This window comes from Galeopterus variegatus, unplaced genomic scaffold, assembly GCF_000696425.1.
Source record: "Galeopterus variegatus unplaced genomic scaffold, G_variegatus-3.0.2 Scaffold664, whole genome shotgun sequence".
NCBI classification, from domain to species: Eukaryota; Metazoa; Chordata; class Mammalia; order Dermoptera; family Cynocephalidae; genus Galeopterus; species Galeopterus variegatus.
Genome location: NW_007726775.1, coordinates 644,977 through 667,889, shown reverse-complemented (window position 1 = coordinate 667,889; position 22,913 = coordinate 644,977). Strand labels below are relative to the sequence as shown.

The window sequence follows — 22,913 nt, the reverse complement described above, 5'->3', positions numbered from 1 at the left end:
CTTATATATTTGTGTATAAAGATTATTATAAAGTGTCACCCCAGTAGGATTTTAATAACATTTTTAAATTTCTTTGAGACATGACTAATGCTGTGGTTTGAAAGGTTCATGGATGGTGGCATTGCGGAGCATGACAGTTACGTTGTCCATGTGGACTTGGGTGCCACTAGCACACCTGTATTTTTATGTATCTCTGTCTTGATGTCAATTACGGATTCCACAGTCTTGACTCCTTTGGAGCTTGCATTAGGTGAAAATGTGTGTGTCTGACAAGTTATAAACAAAACTCATGAGCTGGACACTCTAACATGCTCCATTTCTTGTGACATTGAGGGTCAGTGTATGTCCTCTTCCAAAAGCAATCATGAGACTGAGGTCAGAAGTATTCTCTTCACAACAGAGATACTATTTAGCACTTCTGCATTTGACAGCAGGTCAAAGTTCACATACTTAGAGCCACTCTTAGTATCACAGTTCATCAAGAAGTCGGCCAAGAAGTTGGCCATTATACAAGCTGTCCCTTTGCCATTTTTCACCACACACTCTGCTGATGCACCATGCACGAGGCTCAGCAGCAGCAGGAGCAGCAGCAAGAGCAGTGGAGCAGCGGCCACTGAAAGCTGCCAGGGCGCCAGGCCGGCCAGGGGAGCCAGGAGCAGGGAGCCTGGGAGTGGCAAACTGTAGTGAGGGCATAGAGGGTGTGAGGGCAGCCTCATCCATGGATTGGAGAATCCCAGCTGGCACCAAGGAGACCCTGGTAGCTGTGTTTGTCCATTTTTGTCACTTATAACAGAATATCTGAAACTGGGTGAGAAAATGAAATTTATTTCTTACATTTTCAGAAGCTGGGAAGTCCATTTGTACAGAGGGCACATCTGGTGAGGGCCTACTGGGTGGGAGCTCTACAACAATGCAGGGTATCACATGGCGAGAATGGCAAGAGCTCTTTGATGTGCTCTCCTTATATAGCCACCAGTCCAAGCCCATGACAACCCATTAAGCCATTACTCTATGGATCAATCAATCCATTTACCTGTTAAAGGCCCTACCTTCCACCACCATATTGGGGGTTAAGCACCAACATGAGCTTGGGGCGACATTCAAACCACAGCAACTATTGATATTATTTTGAAAGTAATGGTTGATTTATACTGGTACACTTATAATCTCTTATACTGTGTGGTTCATAGTAAACATTCTCCATGAGTTATTGTGAGTTATGTTGTAAATGTCTAGAAAATTTCCAAATACAAACTTACCTAAAAATATCCTACTACTGTTTTTTCTTTTTATTCTTTTTTTTCCCCCCTTCAGGAGAAAGATTAATTCTTAAACATTCTTTCCTAGTAGAATGTTATTTTTTTAAACAACTGTATTAAAGCTATTTAAAAATGTCATATGTCACTTGAATATAGCCCTCCCCCTCCCCTTGTTGCTGTCATGTGTAGTGATAAGCAGATCTCTCATTAAGGTCTCCTTTTGTGTGGACAGCAGCACGTTCAGCTAGTCATGGAGCTAGAGAGGGATTTTTACTCAGCTGAGACCCCCGAGGAGGGCTTTGAGACCAAAACTCAGGCTCTGACCAAGAATGAGCCTTTGCTTTGGGAATTACCTACAACTAGATGCCTGTAAATGTATACTTTGATTTTGCATTTTCTATCTTCTCTCTCATGTTTACTTCCCTAAAGAAATTCAGAAGAGTTACAGGTAGACAAAGAATCAGTAGTATCTGTTTAATTAACTAAAATAGTAATAAATAACAGCAATAAATAGTAATATATCCAAACATATATTATGCGTGTCTGTTATGATAAAAATTACTAATTTTGTACTAGATCAGAAGGCCTTAAGTTCCTTTCCATTTTTGAAATATTCTTAAGATCCTAGTGCAAACAAATTGTTTCAAATGTGATCTATAATGAGTAATTGTCATACTCTTTAAAATCCTTTAAAATACGAAAGGAGTATACGTTTTTGATAGTAATATTGAAAAAGAGAAAAGAATTTAGAAGGTGATGAAAATAATCCTTATTTAAATGACCGAGAGCAAGCAACTATACAGAGCTTGAAGCATTTTTTCATTTGCGTGTTTTCGTGCTATTAAAAAAATAAATATAGGGCCGAGCCCATGGCGCACTTGGGAGAGTGCGGCGCTGGGAGTGCAGCAGCGCTCCCGCAGAGGGTTCAGATCCTATATAGGGATGACCGGTGCACTCACAGCGCTCACTGGCTGAGCGCGGTGCGGCCGGTCTCAAAAAGGACAAAAAAATAATAATAAATAAATAAATAAATATAATTTTTTAATTAAGATACCAGCATCTCCTCATCGAAGCAGTAGGCTTCTGAAGGGTTATAGCTGTCTTCAAACTTTAACTTCTGTGATTAGTCTTTATGCACATTGGCAGTTTCTGGTGGCCGTGGCTTTATTACTCAAAGAGTTTTCTTTCCCTTAGCCATCTTCAGCCATTGGAAGAAGCAGAAGGTAATCTTTCAATAAGGCTGAACTTGAAGCTGGTTAGTGTACTCAATATTATCCCAAGACACACATATTCTATGTGGGATTCATATTCCTGGAGAGAAGAGTTTTCTTTCCCTTAGCCATCTTCAGCCATTGGAAGAAGCAGAAGGTAATCTTTCAATAAGGTTGAACTTGAAGCCGGTTAGTGTACTCAATATTATCCCAAGACACACATATTCTATGTGGGATTCATATTCCTGGATCTAAAACACTCAAGTTCACTGTCCTCCATAAGTCTCTAACCTCAATACTAAACAAAATCACACTTTTTCTAGTTTTTGTTAAAACTTTAGGAAATTAACCTGAGGTTCTCCAAAATCAAAGTGCACCAAAAAAAGTTTATTTTATAGAGTTCAGATATTCAACCACTGTCATTGACTACTTTTATGTTTTGAGTATTGTAGTGTGGTTACAAATTTAAAGCTGAACATCTGAAGACATTCTACCAGTGTCATCCCTCCCCGTCCACATATGCTCACACCCTGACACAGCAAGAAAACACACTACTTCCTGTATATTTTTCCAGTACCTCAGAGTAGTAACAGGTAAAGGAACACAATTCCTGTAAAACACCAGCAGATCTGGTATTTTGTTATTTCCTCCACAGGCTTGGTGACCTCCCAACTTGTAAGCCCCTGTCTTGGGTGATATTTCCCATTGAGGAGAAAAAGGTGGCCTTTCTTCCAAAACACTGGAAACATTAGGCACTGGTGTTCCTCCACTGCCTGGAAGAATTGGGTGTTTCTTTGTTTTTAAATTTAGTCTGCTAGTGAAAACTTAAAATGCACGTTCTTTGTCCCTCCTTTTCTTGACAACCTACTGGCAATCACGTATTAAATCTTATCAGAAAGCTCTAACAAGACCTCATTTATCCTTTCCTCACATCTGTACAGATGACTGCTGAGCACAACATGTTCATTAGAGCCTGAAGAGACTTACATAGTAATGTTTCAGAAATCCTCTTACTATAGTTCACTGATATTCCTCCATTCACTAAAAGTTATGAAATACGGCATTCACCTTTACATATGCATTCTTCACCAGGGTCATGGCCATTGCCTCAGATTCAATTTTCAATTTGGGGGGTTATAATCTAGTTTCTTATATAAATATTTACTAAACTATAATTATAACCCACCATTTGACTACGAAGTCTCCATAATTAGAAGGTATGAGTTTTACTCCATTACCTAGGAGACAAATTCCATGTTTTTTACTTTTGAAATAGAATCTTCAACTTGAAGTTCTCAATTACTTTCCTTCCTCCTTCTGAGAGCATCATTTTTCTTTTGTTTACACATGCTAAAGGCACATTAAAAGTAGAGGCAGTATTGTATTATACTCGTACTGATGTTTTTTTCTTCTATTCACTTATGTTTACATACATAATAGCTCAAAGATTACCTTTGACTCTTTCTCTGATCACATAGATCCTGAATTGAACTTTTGGTTCCAACACATATATACAAATTATTTCACTTCTCAAAGTTTCACTTTTATCTCAGCTGTAAAATCAGAATGATCATAGCTTGATTGTGAGAACTGCATCAATAATATGTATATACTTTGAAGCCCAGCACGTGACACAAGGTAAAACCTTGATACATATTAACAATTGCTATAATCATTGTTGATAACATTCATACACTAAATAAAAGACATGTATTATATGTAAAAAATTTTCTCTTACATTTTTATAGTAATTTACAACCTAAATTTTTAGTATCTGTTTCTCTGGGAACTTACTTGCCTGATGTCCTTTTCACTGCTGGATCCTTAGTTCCTAAAATCATTGAGAACTTAGTAAACACTCACTATATATTTATTGCTTTAATTATTAGTCGGAGGCTTTCATTAAGGGAAATCTGGATGAGGACTGAGGGTTGGGGAAAATTTTCTTCAATTTCTACCTGCAGGTCTGAGTTATGATAGAACCTGAGGCAAGAGCACATATGTGCGTGTCTGTCATCATGGAATTGATAAGGAAAAAATACCTAGTGCTGATAAACAGTACACAATTTATTTTTCTAAATAATCCTGTCACTATGATGAACACCTTAAAGAACTAAATGATGTGACATCAGATAAATCAAAGTCTAGTTTGTCATTCATGGCAAAATTGACTTTGGCATTGTTTATTTGGATTCTCAGCGTTTGACCTTTGTGATTCTGGCTTTATTTACATTCAGATATTGGGGAATAAATATGTAATGCTTGCAGCACTGTCATCGTCTGTATACCCCACTATGTTTCCCATAATCCAGCTGTCTACCCACAAATCCCAAAATATTTTAAAAGCAAAAAGTCTATTTTTAATGGGAAAATAGTGGAGTTAGTAATGATGAAGTAAGGCTGATTTCCATGTTTCAGCATCAACTGTTGGAATCTTGTAGGCTTAGTCTGAACAGAGCTGCACTTACAAGAGAAGCGGGATATGGTACCAGGAGATGCCCTTCCACCCCTTCTCAAAGGGAGCAATTTTGAATCAATGTAATAAGAAATGAAAACACTGATCAATGGTAAAAGGGACAGCAAGGACAGAAGCAGCCTTGTATTTGATGTCTAACGATGACAAAAAGTCTGTTTCCTCAGAATGTGACAAGCTGTGTTTTTCTTGGTAAATCGAAAAGATGGTTTGCCTGGTATATTGTACCATGCTTTTATTTTTTTGACTTTTATCTCTTACAAAACTCCAATTATCATGGCATATTTTAGAAATCTGTATTGTAATGTTTTCAACTGTGAAGGAGAGAGAGTTTGGTAATCTTTTAATCTAAACAAAATAACATTTTTTGAAATGAGTCAAAGGACAGCCAATTTATATTAAGGACACTTTCCTTAAACAAATGTAAGTAATTGGTAATTTTCCTTAGAATGATTTATTAAATAAGTAAATGTATATAAATACTTTTACAATAACTTTCATAAAATTTTTGTGAGGACAAAAAACTATTTTTTAGTATTTGAACACCTATACAAAAGTAATTTAAATGTGATCTAAAATGCTGGTAATTTTACTTACCATTTATATAGAAAATTTGTTCATTTGCAAGCATTTTATACAATGTGGAATTATAAAATTAAGAAAATATTTTTTTTTGCCCAAGCAATTCACTGTCTTTTTAAAGCCATTATTACCATTCAACTAACCTAACACCTAACAAGCATTTTATACAATGTGAATCATAAAATTAAGAAAATATTTTTTTTGCCCAAGCAATTCACTGTCTTTTTAAAGCCATTATTACCATTCAACTAACCTAACACCTAACAAGCATTTTATACAATGTGGAATTATAAAATTAAGAAAATATTTTTTTCTGCCCAAGCAATTCACTGTCTTTTTAAAGCCATTATTACCATTCAACTAACCTAACACCTACACCTTCACATAATGGAGGAAATCTGGTGACTTCAGATTATACTATTAGCATATATCTACTCATGTATAATTTATAACTCTGAAAGTTTAACTTTTTTTCTTTCTTCCTTGGACTGTAGGCATAGTGTTCAATTTCAGCTAATCCTTTCATCTTCTTTCAATCTAGATTGTGAAGGTCGAACTGAATATAATATTCTTTATAAAATCACCAAGGTCAGCCTTTGAATTTTATAATCAAAATTTCCCACAGGAGAGAAGACTAAGACCTGGGAATCAATCCAGCATCTGAAACTACCATGAGCTAATTACTAAAACTCCTCTGAAGTTTCTGGTTTAAAAAATAAAATAAATTTCCTGATTCAAATTTTATAGCTTCAAGTACAAGTTAAAAATAGGAACAACAAAATAGTAGATGTTTCTTTATTTTAAGATATGATAATTTAATATAAGGAGTTTTGTATTAAAATAACCACACTGTCTTTTTGGCAATTATTTGGCTCCTAATCTGGAAGCAATGCATTTAAAGCCCATGCACAGCATTTTGACATGACAACATGTTCTATAAAAATCCTTAATTGTGCATTTATGTCATTTTGTCTATGCAAATTCAGAATTGATTCTTTTATTAATAGATTATTAATTAATGGAGAGGGTAACAGAAAACCTCCTCTTTGAAAATGTCCTTGTAAATGAGGATTAGGAAAAAAAAAAAAAAAGACAAATCCCTACTCATGCCTTGTTTCTAAATGTATACTCCAGCTTTCCTGTACTCATTTCTATTTTTGCATGTTTGGGGGGTTTGTTACTTTCAACATTTTCCTGTTATCATTACAAGAATAATGCATAACTGCTTCTCTCCATCCCCAATGCCACCTACTTTCCAAAAATAAGTGTTACTAAAAGCCTGTTGTATTCCTTCCAAATGCGTAAAAACATGTGTACACACATCCTTATGTTAGGGCTTAATATGTAAGATGTTTCAATAAGTATTTGATGAAAAAAATACATATTACATATATTTACCTAAATGAGAGAACACATTGCATAATCTGGGCAACTTGTTCAATTTTCCCTAGTTTACTGAAGAGCTAAGACATTTTTATTAATACCTGCAGATTATTTGAAAGGAATACATTTTGCTTCCTGCTTTTCTCATTGCTTAATGTTTAAATTGTTTCCAGTAATTCTTTCTTACAAAACAGCAAGAAACATCTTTGGACATAAATGTTTATACATACATAAATATATTTCTGTAAAATAATTTTATTTTTGTTCCTTTATTATTTGTATTCTGAATTAATGTTTTGTTTTGTTTTGTTTTTTAATCATGAAATATTTAACATAAACAGAAAAGCTAAGAGAAAAATGTGGCAGCAGCCTTCTTCTTAACAAACATATTTAACAACAGTTAACATTAAGCCATACTAGTAGGTCTATAAAATTGAGTTAGATTTTCATTTGAAATGAGTTCCTCTCTCTCTACCAAAGAAACCCTGGTCCTGAAGTTTGGATTTACATGTTTTCTCAAGGCTTTTATATTTTGCCACAAGATATAGTATATATCCATAAAATGTTATAATTTGGGATTTTACTGCATGATAATGTTAAGTATCTTTCTGAACTTTTGTTTTTTCACACGAGTCATCCGTGTGACCTGCAGAAGTCACATTTGTAATTTTTAAGTGCTGTATAAAATTCACATTTCAGAATATTTGTGTTTTATTTTTCTCTTATTCTATTGAGATATCCATTTAGTGTATCTTTACTTTTCACCATCAGAAAGAATTTATCACTGATTTCTCTGGAATATGTTTCCATATACACATACTCAATAGTGATTTTAGTGTATCAACTTGAAGTCAGTATTGCTTTATAATGAAAGTATTCATGTTCAATTTTCCAAGATAGTTTATATTTTTCTTACTGATTTGTAGAACTTTTTAACATATATTTGATTGTTTATTTTATATGTTGCAAATACCTTCCCACATGCTAGAATTATCTTTCAAATTATTTTTTGTGTTTTTTCATTTCATAAAAGATGATTTAATACAATCTAATATTAATATTTATATTCATGGATTGTGCTTAGTGTTGAGAATTATGATCCCCAGCATGCACATAATTTGATTATCAAGATTAAGAACCAAGATTACCTATGACAACATTGTATAACTATTTGTTTCAGGAAGTTCTTGCTCAGAAAGTTGGTGTTGTAAACCAGTACATACCTCCATTGTCAGGAAACCACATTGTGAATCTGGAAAAAAATCTCTCTGATCAAATAACTAGAAAGCAAGCTGACCAAACAGCTCATTTTCAAACAATTTACTTCTTACGATTTGCTTTACAATTTTCACCTCATAGTTCCATCGATCCTAAACTATTATATCATCAATTTAGCATTATTCTAATGTTTCCTGTCTTGCAAACTCTTAAACCATTTGAGCAGAGACTCAAAAAGTATAAATATCTTCCCATGACCAACTAACTTCATTTAAGAATTAGTAAGACTCTGTCTAGATGGTTTCTCTCTTACTAGAGTAAGTTTAATAAACTTAGTTTTGCTTGAGTAATAGATTGGTTATCTGTGTGGTTTTCTGGGGGAGTCAAAAAGATGACAATTTTAGAAGCCTCACTGAAATCTGGTCAACACTGTCACTGCTACAGACCAAAATCTCCAACTTAGAAACACTCCTCTGAGGGCCTTTTAACTTTCCACTCAAGAGACCCCCCCACAATAGTGATAGAGATAGGACATAGGTATTGTATTGTATTCTGAACTCCAAATTCTTTTTGTTAAGCTCTCAAGTATTTTCCTAGACTAAGCAGTGCTTTGAGAATTCTTTGATTATCTGATCAGATATGAAAACTTTTATCCTGGGCGGAATCAGCCTTATTAGTAACAACACTACATTTTGCTGAGTCACAAAAAGGAATGTCATTGGAAAGAGGATGAACATAGCACCAACAAGGAAAAACTGGAAGGTAAAGACAGACTGGGGAGATTTTGAGGGTGATTTATAAGAATCCAAATTGCACCAGGACCATAAAGACTTAGACCTATGCCGATGCTGGACAACACCTTTGGAAGGCTTTTCCTAAAGTCTTTCCTGTATAATAGATTGGATTATAATCCAGCACTACAAGTAAAGAAAGAATGAATCAATTGAAAATGTCAGGAATGAGCTTTTTAACACTGTAAGACAGCATTCAAGGATGTATCCTGAAGCACACATGATATCAGTTCTGTCTTCACTTTTTATGACCAGCCTTAGCCAAGAATAAAAGGATTTGATTTGCAAGCAAAAACTGGATTGGCAAAGGCCCAATTTCCAAATCTCTAACTCCTCATTTAACATTTTTAAAAGATCTTTGAACAAAAATAGATCCCAGTCGTTAAGCATCTGAGGTGAGATCATCTTGATAAACACACTTGATGGTACTATAAGCAGGAAGGTCATTAGAGAAACAATTGGACTGTGCTGGCTAAAAAGTTCATAGTGAAAAATAGATTAAGTTGGTGATTAATGAAGCTGTTGCAAGAGGATATTGATAACCTTATTTCTCTCTATATATATAGTGATAGTGAGATAGGTATTGTGTTGTGTCTGAACTTCAACACAATACCTATTTGTTAAGCTCGCAAGCTGGATGTAAAAACTGATGAATTTAGGCTTCAACAGAATAGTGTTTTTTACAGACAAAGTTTCCTTGATTTACCTCTCAAATCCTGTGAGAAATTTCCTAAATTTTTTTCTTGTTTTGTCCCTGAGAGGCTGATAAAAACAAATTTCTCTCTAAAACCTCTGTCTGCCAAAAATTATTTGTCAGGTCTTTGTTGGAGATGACCAGCCAGTGGGTTAGGGACCTGAGTCATAAGCTGCATAAGCAAAACTGTTGATGGACAATTTGCAGACACCACTCATAGGTCTACTTCTTTCTAAGTCTAGGTACCTGTGTGTCAGATTACTGCTTTCTATGTGTAAATCAAACTGTGATTCTAATTCTTGCACTGGTCTTTAAGAATGGCACAATTTTACTGAGGATAATTGAAAATTAAATGGCTCCTTTGGAAAACTTTTGATATGAACAGGATGTTCATTTTAGAAGTTCCTTAAAAAACAGGAGGGTGTGTGCAAAATTCCAAACATCCACTCTGTCTTTACATCTGCATTTTATATTAGTATATAAAAGCTCCCAGGAGATTCAATTCCAGAATGTTTTTGATAAAATATTTCTTAGCCAAAGCAAATTTATTGATATGAAGCTGTATATCCTCCCACACCGCCCAAATCACAACTTGAACACAATGGCCTTTATTTTAGTAGCCTTCTCTCACTGTACTTTCATTAACATTTTCCCATAACTCTTTTTATAACCCAATTTTCTTTCATTTTGCTGGACTAGAAAGTTTTAAAACTTAATGGCTTCTTAAAATTAATCTCCCTTCAAAGCAAGGCAAAGCAAGACATCCTCATTCTTGATTTGAAGTTCTGATCTCATTCTATTGTGTAAAAATTTTCAAAATTGAAAGAATATGGAATTAAACAATTTTAGATCTATATCAGTTGGTTCATCTCCTAATAAAAATTAAACTAAATAGGACTTTATTTTCCTCTTACTTTCAAAAAGACTGGAGGCGTTGGTCAGTCCAGGGTGCTTCTACTATATTTCCAAAATGTGTGGAATCTATTCTCAAAATTACCCCATGATCCAAAATAAAAATTAAACTAAATAGGACTTTATTTTCCTCTTACTTTCAAAAAGACTGGAGGCGTTGGTCAGTCCAGGGTACTTCTACTATATTTCCAAAATGTGTGGAATCTATTCTCAAAATTACCCCATGATCCAAAATACCTGCTACCACATTAACTATTACATCAGTACTGCACTCAGCAGTAAGGAAGGAAGGAGACAGATAAAATTAAGAACATTACAGAGAATTTGTAAAGAAAATGTAAGCCTCCACAGTGACTACTTTGTCACATTTTATGCCTACCTATGGCAATCAAATAAAGATTTTTTAATAGAAAATGTAGTCTTTCTTCTGAAGGCCATATACCATGTACAAATTAGAAAATGCATTACTATGAAAAAAGGACAGAGAGACTACCAGCTGACTTTACATCTTACTGTAAATCCTTTACATCCTGCTAAAAAATGGTTATCAATTGATGTCAATCTTTTTCTATAGTGTCTGCATTTAAAGTTTAATTTAAATATTAAAATATTTCAAAGACAATATATGTTCTACCTGTACATTTTCTTTTTTTTTTTTTTTTTTTTTTTTTTTTTTTTTTCTTTTTTCTTTTTTCCGTGTCCGGCAACGGATCGCAACCCTCAGTGTTGCCCCCGTACCGGACCGGGGACCGGCAACGGGATCGCAACCCTCGGCGTCGCTCCCGCGCCTCGCTCAGCCAGTGAGCGGGAACCGGTCTGCATGTGGGATCTGAACCCTCGGACGGGAGCACTGCTGCGCTTCCCAAGCGGCGCACTATCCAGTGCACCACCGGGCCGGCCTGTCTACCTGTACATTTTCTGATTAACATCTATTCACGATTGAGTTTTAATATTATAACACTGCTCAAATAATATTTTATAATTTTAAAATATTTAATCTTTTCAATAGTATTTTTAGTTTTCTTGGAAGCCTCTTTCATTTTACTCATTTATTATTAATAAATAGAAAATACAGAAACCTAAAGAACACAATTGAATTTGATACACTAATAGGAATATATGTTTTACTCTTCTTATTCTCCTGTATTACTTGAATTAATATTTTATACAGATGTTACATTGACTTTTTCACAAAACATAATAATACAGTCAGAGTAAAATATCATGCATAGGTCTTCATTTTTTGGGGTTTTTTTCAGTCAAAATGTTGCTTATTTTGTCCTCATCTTTCATTCTGTTTTGTGGCAGTGCATGATGGTTTTCTATACATATAACCTTACATTTGTTTCAAACTTAATTTAATTCAATTCAGTAAGATTATCTTTTCAATATATTAAATATATCAGGATGTACATACTTGGAGATTAGCTATAGGAAATTAAATCATATCTATTTTGTAGTACCTCTGTTTATTCTGAAATATATGTTGGCCCAAACTATATGGAATTTTTTTGGGGGGGAGATTAATTAAGATAATACTATTTTAAATGGACTGAAGAGTAAATGGTGACTTTTTAAAATATAAAACACATGCAATAAATATTAATATTTATCTATATTGCCCCATGTTATCAGGAAAAAATTAACTCAGTGCACTTCATTTAAAGTTAACTGTCTGTCCACGGATTAAATATAAATCCTTTATATTTATAAATTAGTTGATTTATTAATTAATTGTTTGGCATGACTTTATGAGACAACTTTAATAGTTTTCTATTCATATGTGTGAATTTATGTTTGTATGTGTGTATCATATACAATATTTTTGTTTACATGAACAAAATAAAAAATAAAATAGCAATCTCTGGAGGCAGATTTAAACAATGTGTTATTAGAATCAAAATTAAACTAACTAAATAATATTTTACTAATAAGTTTTTAAATAAATGCAATTATGAAGGTACCCATAAATTAGCATAAAGCAATTTGCTTGATTTTTCTATGACGTGATGAGATGATTATGTTTACTAAATAACTTTAGTCAAAATGATCAAAATAATTGTTTGCTTACATCATATCTCTGTATGTAAATTCTACTAATGTAAGATGATAATCTCTTGCTCTTTTTCTGTGTGTGTGTTTGTATGTGTGTACACCTACTTAACTTCAATATGTATACTATCTTGTAGGAAATATCTAAATCAAAGTGTATTTTTAGTATTAAAAAATTAGAAAAAAAGACCATATTTATTAAAATCAAAGTGCAATTTGGCATTTGAGATTTCTTTTGTAGTAATTTTAACATTGAACATGTAAAATAAATAATTGATTATTCAATTTTAGTAGATTTTATTTGTGAATTGCAATTGAGTTAAAACCTATAATCTAGAAATATCTAAGATAATTACTTCAATATTAAAATGATTCAGATATACATACATGTATATTTGTAAATACATTAGTATGTGTAAATAAAAGTTATTAATTCAGTATTATTTTTCAAATGAAAATATAAGCAAATGTGATTATTTTGAATTTAACACTAAATATGTTACCTAAATTCAAACAAGCTTATGTGCCATTTAAATTCAGCTTTTATGGTGTTGAACTCCCAAATAAAATCAGTGTAACTGTTAATAACTCATAGCTAAACATATTAGAACTTAATGTTGTAAGGAGAACACAACTTTGAGAGTCTTAGCAGTGTTGTAGAAAGAGGAAGTCAGGAAGTGGATATTTACAGACCTTGGCATCTCGGGTTAAGTGATTTAGAGTCACTCTTTCCAGATGGGGAACTGATTAAAATCAGGCAAAAGTTGTGAAGTAGTAGTTTAGAATTGATGAATACAGCAAAATTAAGTGTCCTGAAATAGGTCTTGGCATGTAAACTGTTTTTTTTCAAAAATGAGTCATGGGTCCAGGTGAGCAGAATTTGACTCCGACAATTTGATCTGATGAATTATTCTAAAGCAAATAGTGAAAATATTTATTGGCACACGGTCCTTTCTTTTCTGTGTGGATTTTTTCCTGCAACATGGTATTGAACTCCCAAATAAAAAAAAAGAACAAAGAAGCTCAGTCATATCAACCTATGTGGTCCACAGTCTTATTTAAACCACTTTGACTTATTAAGTCTCAGTTCTTAAAATAATTAAGAAATAGTATATTTTGTTTACATGCTTTACAAGGAACATAACGTGTGAATGAATTAAAAAGCTATAAAATTTTAATAATTTATTCTTTCCAATGACTTTATTTCTGACCATTTGATTTGATTTATAATTAAATCTTTATTATCCTCACATGTTACAATATTTTGTTTCTATTTGACAAGTTTAAATTAGAAAGGTATATTATAACTTATACGTGGCACAAAATTAATTTTTCTGGTGCAAATTTTAGTTTTTCCTTAAGTGTTCAGTTGCTTGTGGTGAATGAACCATCACTGTTTCAACTAAAATGGGTATCTGGATTTTCACACATTTCTGCAATCTTTTGAGAATGAAGATTTTTAGCAACAGTGTTTTTGACAAACTCCCTTCTAAGGTGTTGAAAATCAACATTTATTGAGTAATGATAAGAATCCTTTAATGCTTTAAAATGCTTATAACTTTTGGAAACAATTACAATGTATATTGATAATAAAAAAACAAATGCCAGTATTTGTTCCATAATCCAGGCCTTTGGGAAGCGTTGCAAGTTGCCTTTGAAAATCCTTCGGTGGATATTCACAGTGAATTAATGTGCACTGTGGCATTAAATAAAAACTTCTGTCAATAATGCTAATTATGCCAGCTGTCACGTATTAGAAATTTATCATATGTCACATACTATGCTTAGCATGGCATCTGTAATGCTTCACACACTCCTCCCAAAGCCATTGAGATAGATGCCCTTAATTCCTCTATTTCTTCAGATGAGAAAGCTTTAAAAAGGTTAGGCAATTTTCTCAAATCCTTAGCTGTGAGTTGTACTTGAAATGCTGGTCTATCTGAGTATAGAGACTAGAATAGTTTAAAAACAACTTTGGACATTATCTTGCACAGGTGTCCCTAGATATGTGGGTTACTTTTACCTTATATTTATAAATTTTTTTTTTGCTTTATTTTCTTCATTTATTTTTATGTAGACAAACTATGAATGGAAGTGACTGCAAAAGTCATCAATTTAAATATGAAGAATCTGCACATCACAGGTCTTCTCATTCTTAATCAAAATATTTTCAAGTTATACAATGGTTGGAAGTTTTATTAGTTTGAGTATGGGTTAAGACACTGCAACAAATGGACTTAAAAATATAGTGGCTTTGAAAGGAAGGAATTATTACTCTAAGATAAAATTCTAGGTAGTACATGCAGAGCTGAAATGATAATGCAAAAAAATCGAGTAGCTAGACTCTATGTGGGTTCCAACAAGTGGTCCAGAGAGGCTTCTGACCCTGCCATGAAATGGGCATCTCATCTGAAGAAGGCAGCAACAAGGGGAAAGGGAATTTCTCATTGTTATTGAGAGTAGGATCCAGGAGTCCAACAGTTTATCTCAGTTCTTAATCCTTTTGCCAAAATATGATCTCATGGCCACATACAAGGGTACTTCAGGAAGTTCATGGAAAGATTTGCATTATGTTTTAACTATATCTTTCAATGAATTTTTTGAATAGTCACAGGAAGGCAATAAATAATCTTTTGTTGAGCAAAATAGTGTAAAAATTTTGTTAATTCTCAGCTAAAATTTCTGTTATTAAGAAAAAAAAATTTTAAATATATTAAATTATAAAAACAACTTAAAATATATATAAAAGTTTAAAATTTCTATTATTAAGAAAGAAAAACAATTTAAAATATACGACAAATATCAGGTCTTAAGAAAAAAAAATTTTAAATATATTAAATTATAAAAACAACTTAAAATATATATAAAAGTTTTAAATTTCTATTATTAAGAAAGAAAAACAATTTAAAATATACGACAAATATCAGGTCTTTTCCATATCAATACCAAAAATGTTGAGAAAAGTAACATTATTTTTCAACTTCCAACAAATTTTACAGGTCAGTAAACAAATACTGAGAAAATTTTTAAAACTTTCCCATGTTTACCCCCTCCCCCCATTATAGGGTACAATAAGGATTTGTAGCTGTTTGTGGGTTTATAAAATCCATCTTATAAACTACCAAAAGATAATTTTTTCTGTATTATCACTCTTTGCTTTCTTCTGTTTTAGGACCCATAATGAGAGAAATAGGAAACATCTGCAAAGTATTATTTCTGTTGTTTCATATTTTCTTTTATTTATTTATTTTCTGATGTTCTTGTTGAAGATTAAACAGGTTAACTTAAATAGGGAGAAAGAGAGATGAGAATTAATTTGTTTATTGAAAGTACTTTTTGATAACCATTATATGTCAGGCTTTCTTCTGGGCAGTGGAGAGGAAACAAACTTCATGTTTCTGTGGAATTTATATTCTAATGGAGAGAAAAATAACCACTGAACACAGATAGCTACATCTATGTCATCTGTATCTATATATCTGTCTATCTCCATAGGTAGATAGATGGCATTGCAAAAGATTAAGTAAGTCCAGGAGGAGAGCTGCTATTTTATGAGGTCAGAAAGGAAGACCCACTGATATGATGATATCTGAGCAGAGATCTAAAAGGAGAATGAAAGCAAGTCACACAAACATCTCAAGAGAGAAAAGAAAGAGCAAAAGTCCTGAGGAAGGAGTGTGTTGGGAATATCTAAGGAAGAGCAAGGAAACATGTCTCATGAAGAAGTGAGAGGAAGAAAGGGAGTGGATGAGTTCATAGAAAGAAGTGTAAAGCAAAGAGACTGTATAAGGACTTTAGGTAATGCTGAACACTTTAGATTGTATCATGCATGACATGGGAAAATATTGAACGGTTTTGGCTTTGCTCCAGAGTTCTCTGATCATAAAGTAAGCACTCATGCCTATAAGTGTCAGATGGGAATATTGACATCTCTGTTGTACAGAACACCGAGTTACAGATGACATCAATGGTGTCAGTGAGGTGTAGGAAAGTGTACTGATGGTGCATTTTATTTTACAAATCATTTTTGGATACTAATACAGACAAAGCGGTTTAAGAGGCAGCAGAATTAAACTCCTGGCCTATTTGAGGATTTTTATCATATGAAAGAAGTGTCTCACTATCAACCATGAACTTTTCTTTCTCCAAACTAACTACCTAATTCTATACTACTGATTAGTTTTATTCTTTTTTTTTCTCTATATTAATTAAATCATATAACAGCTACTCTTTTATGTCTGGTTATCTTTTCTTCATCATCAGATTTGATATTCATCCAGATGAAGCATGTGCTGTAGTTCATTATTTCTCACTGTGGCATAATATTTCACTGTAGAATGTACTAAAGATTATGTACCCACTCTACTGTTGATGGCCTCCACTTGTTTCAAGATTTTCACTCATGGATGGTGATGCTTAAATATTCTTATCCATGAATTTTTATTATCGTTTCTTATTTGACTCAGCAATTAACTCAAGTATTTTGGCTTATATAAAACATATGCAAAAGTCTTAAGATTTATTATTGATTTGTAGCTAAATTCAACTTTGGTCACATAAAATATCCTGTGCAATTTTAATCCCTTGACATTTCCTGTTATTAAGATTATATAGTTTATAGATGTTGGGTGCAGTGTTCTATATATGCTATTTGAGTAAATTTGTTAATTTTATTATTCAAAGCTTTATCCTTACTGATTTTTTCTTTGCTTACTCTAGCAGATACTGTGAGAGACGTGTTAAAATTCCCAATTCTGACTGTGGATTTGTTTATTTCTTCATTTATTTAATCTCAATTTTTAATTTTGAAAATTTTGCAGCATGCTATTAGGAGTTTACTAATTTAGAATTTGTCTTACTTTTTTTCCTGGCGGGTTAATCCTTTTCTCATTATGAAATGTCCCTTTTATCTCCACTGGTATATTTTATTTTAAATTCAAGAATTTTATATTTATATAATGCCACTATTTTTGTTTGTGTCTATGGAATACATTTTGTTTTCATTGTTTAACTTATTTTTTTGGCTGCTATTAAAATTTTTTTTGGTTTTAGTTTTAAGTGAGTTTGCTATGCAATGCTTAAATTTGTCATTACTTGTATTTATTCTATTGATGGTTCACAGTCGTTGTTGTAACTGTGGCTTCATAGCTTTGTCATGGTTTTGGGAACTCTCAACCATTATTCTTCAAACACTGTCTTTCTCCATTGTTTCTATTTTCTTCTGGAACAGCAGTTACACCTGTCTTTCACTGTACACACATATATGCACATATACATACACAAATATGTGTGTGTATATACATATATATACACACACACATACACACAATATATATATTTCTTCCAAATCTTTTCTTTTCTTCAGCTTTATTTTGACTTCTCTTTCAATTTGCTAATCCCTTCTTAATGTGTATCTAATCTTCTATTAAGCTTATTCATTAAATTTAGAATTAGCATTTGCTTATTTGTATATAGTTGGATTTTTCATTTTTTTTTTCAATTTTTTTACATTCCTGCACTATGTTTTCAGTTATTTTGAACTTTATTTCTTGAACCTCATTATCTGAACCCCCTGCATTAATCAGGGTTCTCCTGAGAAGCAGATTTAATAGGAAATAGATAGATATAGAAATAGAAATAGAAAGAAATATAGATAGATACAAGTATGGATATTATAAGAAGTTTGCAAACTGGAAAGCTAGGAAAGCCAGTGGTGTAATTTCACTTTGAGTCCAAAAGCCTGAGAACCAGGAGAGCTGATGGTATGAATTTCAGTCTAAGGGCAAGAGAAGATCAATGCCCCAGTTCATGTAGACAGCCAGGAAGAAAAAGGGGCAAAGTCCTCCTTCCTCTGGCTTTTTGTTCTATTCATGCCCTCAATCGACTGGATGGATCCACATTGTGGAAAGCAATCTGCTATGTTGAGTCCACTGATTTAAATGCTAATCACGGGCCGGCCCCGTGGCGCACTCGGGAGAGTTCAGCGCTGGGAGCGCAGGGGCGCTTCCACCACTGGTTTGGATCCTATATAGGACTGACCGGTGCACTCACCGGTCACAAAAAAGACAAAAAAAAAAAAACAAAACAAAACAATAAATGCTAATCACATTTGAAAACACCCTCACAGATACACTCAGAAGCAATATTTAATCTGGGCACGCCATGGTGCAGTCAAGTTGACACATAAATTTAGCCATCACACCTCCTAGAGTTTTGGATTGTGCATTTTCTTCTCTTGGTTTTTGGTCAAATATGTCCTTTCATATACCTTGTTTTATTTGTTTGAGTGTTATATATTTTACGCAAAACTGATGGAGCCAAATTGAAACTCTGGTGATATTATCTTCCTGTGGAGTGAATATACTTTTGACTCCAGCAGGAAGCTATACTAAGGGCAGGTTCCTTGGATCTAATAGGAGACAGAGATAATTCCAATGAAGTCTTATTTATTTCTTTTGAAGATTTGTAAATTTACTGTTTACCCTTATTCCCAGGCTAGTCCTTTTTGGAGTCCAAATGAAAACCTAGATTGAAAATCCAGATCTTTTGGTGGACTGTTGCTTTGCATTGCTTCATCCTCCATGGATTTGTCACCTCACTTCCCCTGGGTGACAAAGATGTAAAGGATTACTCAAAGCCCATATCTTCTGAGCAGTGAGAAGCCCTGAAGTGGTTAATCTCCTGTCATAACCCTCAAGAGAGAGGAATTCTTTCCTTGGGAAATTAACACCAAATTGGGGTTCTCTTCCTGCATTTATTTTCCAGACCAGGAAGATACAGGAAGAGACATAGGTGGGGTTATAATTTAACAATATAGGCTGGTAACTTTCAGTGAAACGAGCCAGATGACATTCCAGTAAGGCAATTGAAACAAGCCAGATGACATTCCAGTAAGGCAATTAAGTGGTCCTATCAACAACAGTTTGATCTGAGCAAACATTCCTTCTTAACAGCAATTTCTCAGTATCTTTACATAACAATCAATAACTAGTCTGTCTTTTGAGCCAGCAACCTGCTGTGCCACAATCCTTAGCTTGCAACAGAGACTTATAGCCTGAGGGAAATTTCCTGTCTTTGCAAGGTCAATATTTGAAACCTGCTGTGCCACAATCCTTAGCTTGCAACAGAGACTTATAGCCTGAGGGAAATTTCCTGTCCTTGCAAGGTCAATATTTGAAACTGCAAGACTTTGGAAAACCAGGCCCTGTGAAGTACATAAGCTTTTTAGTATATTCCACAGTGGACAATGAATTATATTTTTCCCCCATGTCTCTGTGAAGCTACCAAAAGATATGCACAGCTACTAAGCCTCTCCAAGCTGTCTTTGTTTAGGTGACCTGAACTAAGATAGTACATTCAGGCTAGAGATGAAGGGGTACATGGTGGAATTCAGAGGAGCTAGTGATTAAATATGGAATGTGACAGAAGCAAGGAACAAGAATGCTGCAGATACAGAAAGACAAATATTGGTTATTAATTTTTCTCTTGACAACTAGATCTAGATAAAAATGGACATTATTTCCGTTGAAAAGCAGCAGTATCTCCCAGGTCAACACATTTGCTTTTTTTTTCTTTTATTCATGTAGGCCCTAAAAATTATTATTATATTAATTGCTACTAAATGCCACCAAACAGATGGATTTTTTTCAAAATGTCCTATTTATGCAGTTTTCAGCTGGAGGGTGGCTGTGAATCATCTGGGTCTGCTGTTTCCAAAGCAGAAATCCCCTGAACTATATATTCTGTCTCAAAAATCTCTTCTTACATCACTTTGCTACTTAGATTTCAACAAACGTATGAAATATCCTATTGGACATGAATTTCTACTAAAGTTTCTAACAGTAAATAAGTAGTAAAATAGAAAATAGATCTGAGGAAAGCATTCAGAGGAATAGAAATTACAAGGATCTTAAATAGAAGTATATATGGCTAATTTCACTTAAAATGAAAACAATCACAACTCAAATTTCAGAGAGATAGAACTTTTTACCATCAGATAAGCTGATGTCAAAATGCTTAATGTCACATTATGGAGAAGCAAGTATGTTTATTAACTGCCAGTAGGATGGTAAATAAATGTGTATAAAACAATATAATAGCAACTTTCAACATTAAAAATTTATTTTCCCTTTTACTCATCAATTTTCCTTCTAGAAATTAATTCTACATATGCCTGCACATAGAAATTACATATTATCAGGATATAGGCATTGCAGAATTGTTACAATAGAAAAAGGGGAAAAAAGAATGAAAGTAAAAATTGTTACCAAAAAATGCTTGAAATCATCACAGAGGAATATTAAAACAAATGAAAGTACAGAGAAAAGGTTATTTTAGCATAGAGTTTGTTTGAGAAGGTACACATACACACACACACACCCACATTAATGCTTCCATATTTACAGAGTATTTGTAAAGGACACCATAAACTGTTAACAGTGGTTGTCAGCATGAATTGAAACTTAGTGCCTAAAAAACAGAAATAGAAAGTTATTTTTTTACCTATATTTTTTCTTTCTCAGTTTTTTACCATGTACACTTGTTTACTATTAAAAAATATAAACTACATAATATGCCAGAACTGTAGAAATATGCTAAATATGAACCTATTTACAATGAGTGTTCTAGGAGAACACATAAAAGATTATAATCATGAGGTTTGAATAGGCATAGATTGTTTAAAACAGGGTCCCAACACCATTAAGCATAACAAAATTCTAAATTAATATCATTAAAATTAAGATCTTCTATTCATCAAATGACATCATTAAGAGAGTAGAAAACAAGCAATAGTCTACACATATCCAGGATATATCAAAAAAAAAAAAAAGGAAAAATCCCTCCTAACATCAATAAAATAAGGAGTGAAAACACAATTTTAAATTGGGCCAAAAAAATTTGAGTGACATACTTCACAAAAGAGGGCTTCATATGAATGTGATAAGCTGCTCAGTACCATCAGTTGTGAGGGAGAAACAAACAAATACCACAGTCAAGTACCCCAACCAAAATGGGTAAAATAAACAGAACTAACAATGTCAAGTCTTTGAAAGGATGTAGCAAAAAGAACCCCCATTTCTGGTGTCAATGTCACATGAGAAAACCACTTTAGGAGACTATTTGATAGGTAAACACATGAAAACTTTTTTTTTAAATTAACAAATGCAAAATGAATATGAAACCAGTCTCCTATGAGTATCTTTAAGAAGTTTTTCCTGGTTCCACAGTCTCAATGAACTTAGCATTTAAGAGCAAAAGCTGAGTCTCCCTCTTATTCTGCTTTCTTAATCAACTTTTTGAACAAAGGCACTCGAAAGAAAGGCCATGCTGATAATGAACCCGTACTCTTTTTTAGTAAAGATTATGTCAGTCATGAGCACTAGTCAAGTGTCTGAGTTAGGTACTTTAAAGTTCCCATGGTGCTTAGCTAAGGTCATTGTCTTCGAGTTTTCCAGCTTCAAGAGAACATCAGGGACTTCAGGCTCAGCAGATGACCGACCACAGACCCCAGGAAGTCAAGGAACCCTGTTGATCTCAGAGTCCAGATCTCTGTCTTAAGCCACCTGAAAACTCTGAGGTCTTCCCCTCTTCTACACTCTGCAAATATCTGCATTCCTTTTTTTCCTTTAAAATCCCTAAACTTCACTCAGGCCAGGAAGTGGGCTGACATTGCTACTCTTCTTCCTGTCACTACTTTTGTCTCTCTGATTTGCTCTTGGTGCCACAAGCAACCAAACTCAACTAGTCATCAGGGAAATGCAAATTAAAACTACATTGAGATACCACCTCACCCCAGTTAAACTGGCTGTAATAAAAAGATGGAGAATAACAAATGCCGGCAAGGGTGTGGAGAGAAGGGAACTCTCCTACACTGTTGGTGGGACTGTAAACTAGTACAATCACTATGGAAAACAGTATGGAGGTTTCTCAAACAACTACAGATAGATCTTCCATACAATCCGGCAATCCCACTTCTGGGTATATGCCCAAAGGAATGGAAATCATCATGTCAAAGTGATACCTGCACTTCCATGTTCATCAGAGCTCTGTTTACAATAGCCAAGACATGGAACCAATGTAAATGTCCATCAATGGATGATTGGATAAGGAAACTGTGGTATACACACACACACACCCCACCCACACACACACACATACACATACATACATACATACCATGGAATACTACTCTGTCACAAAAAAGAATGAAATTCTTCCATTTTCAACAACATGGATGAGATTGGAGAAACATGTTGAGTGAAATAAGCAAAGCACAAAGGGATAAATACCACATGTCCTCACTCATAAGTGGGAGCTAAGAGAGAAAGAAGGAAGGAA

At 33.6% G+C, this 22,913-nt stretch overlaps 1 protein-coding gene across 1 annotated transcript in view; it reads right to left on the bottom strand.

Moving 5' to 3' along the window:
• Window positions 1-362: 362 nt before the first annotated feature.
• Window positions 363-22,913, bottom strand: part of LOC103589250 (chromosome unknown open reading frame, human C2orf78) — a 99,875-nt gene continuing 77,324 nt past the window's right edge. Inside the window, exon 5 of the mRNA XM_008571185.1 lies at window positions 363-664. Coding sequence (XP_008569407.1) covers window positions 363-664 — 302 coding nt within the window. The remainder of the gene's footprint in view (window positions 665-22,913) is intronic.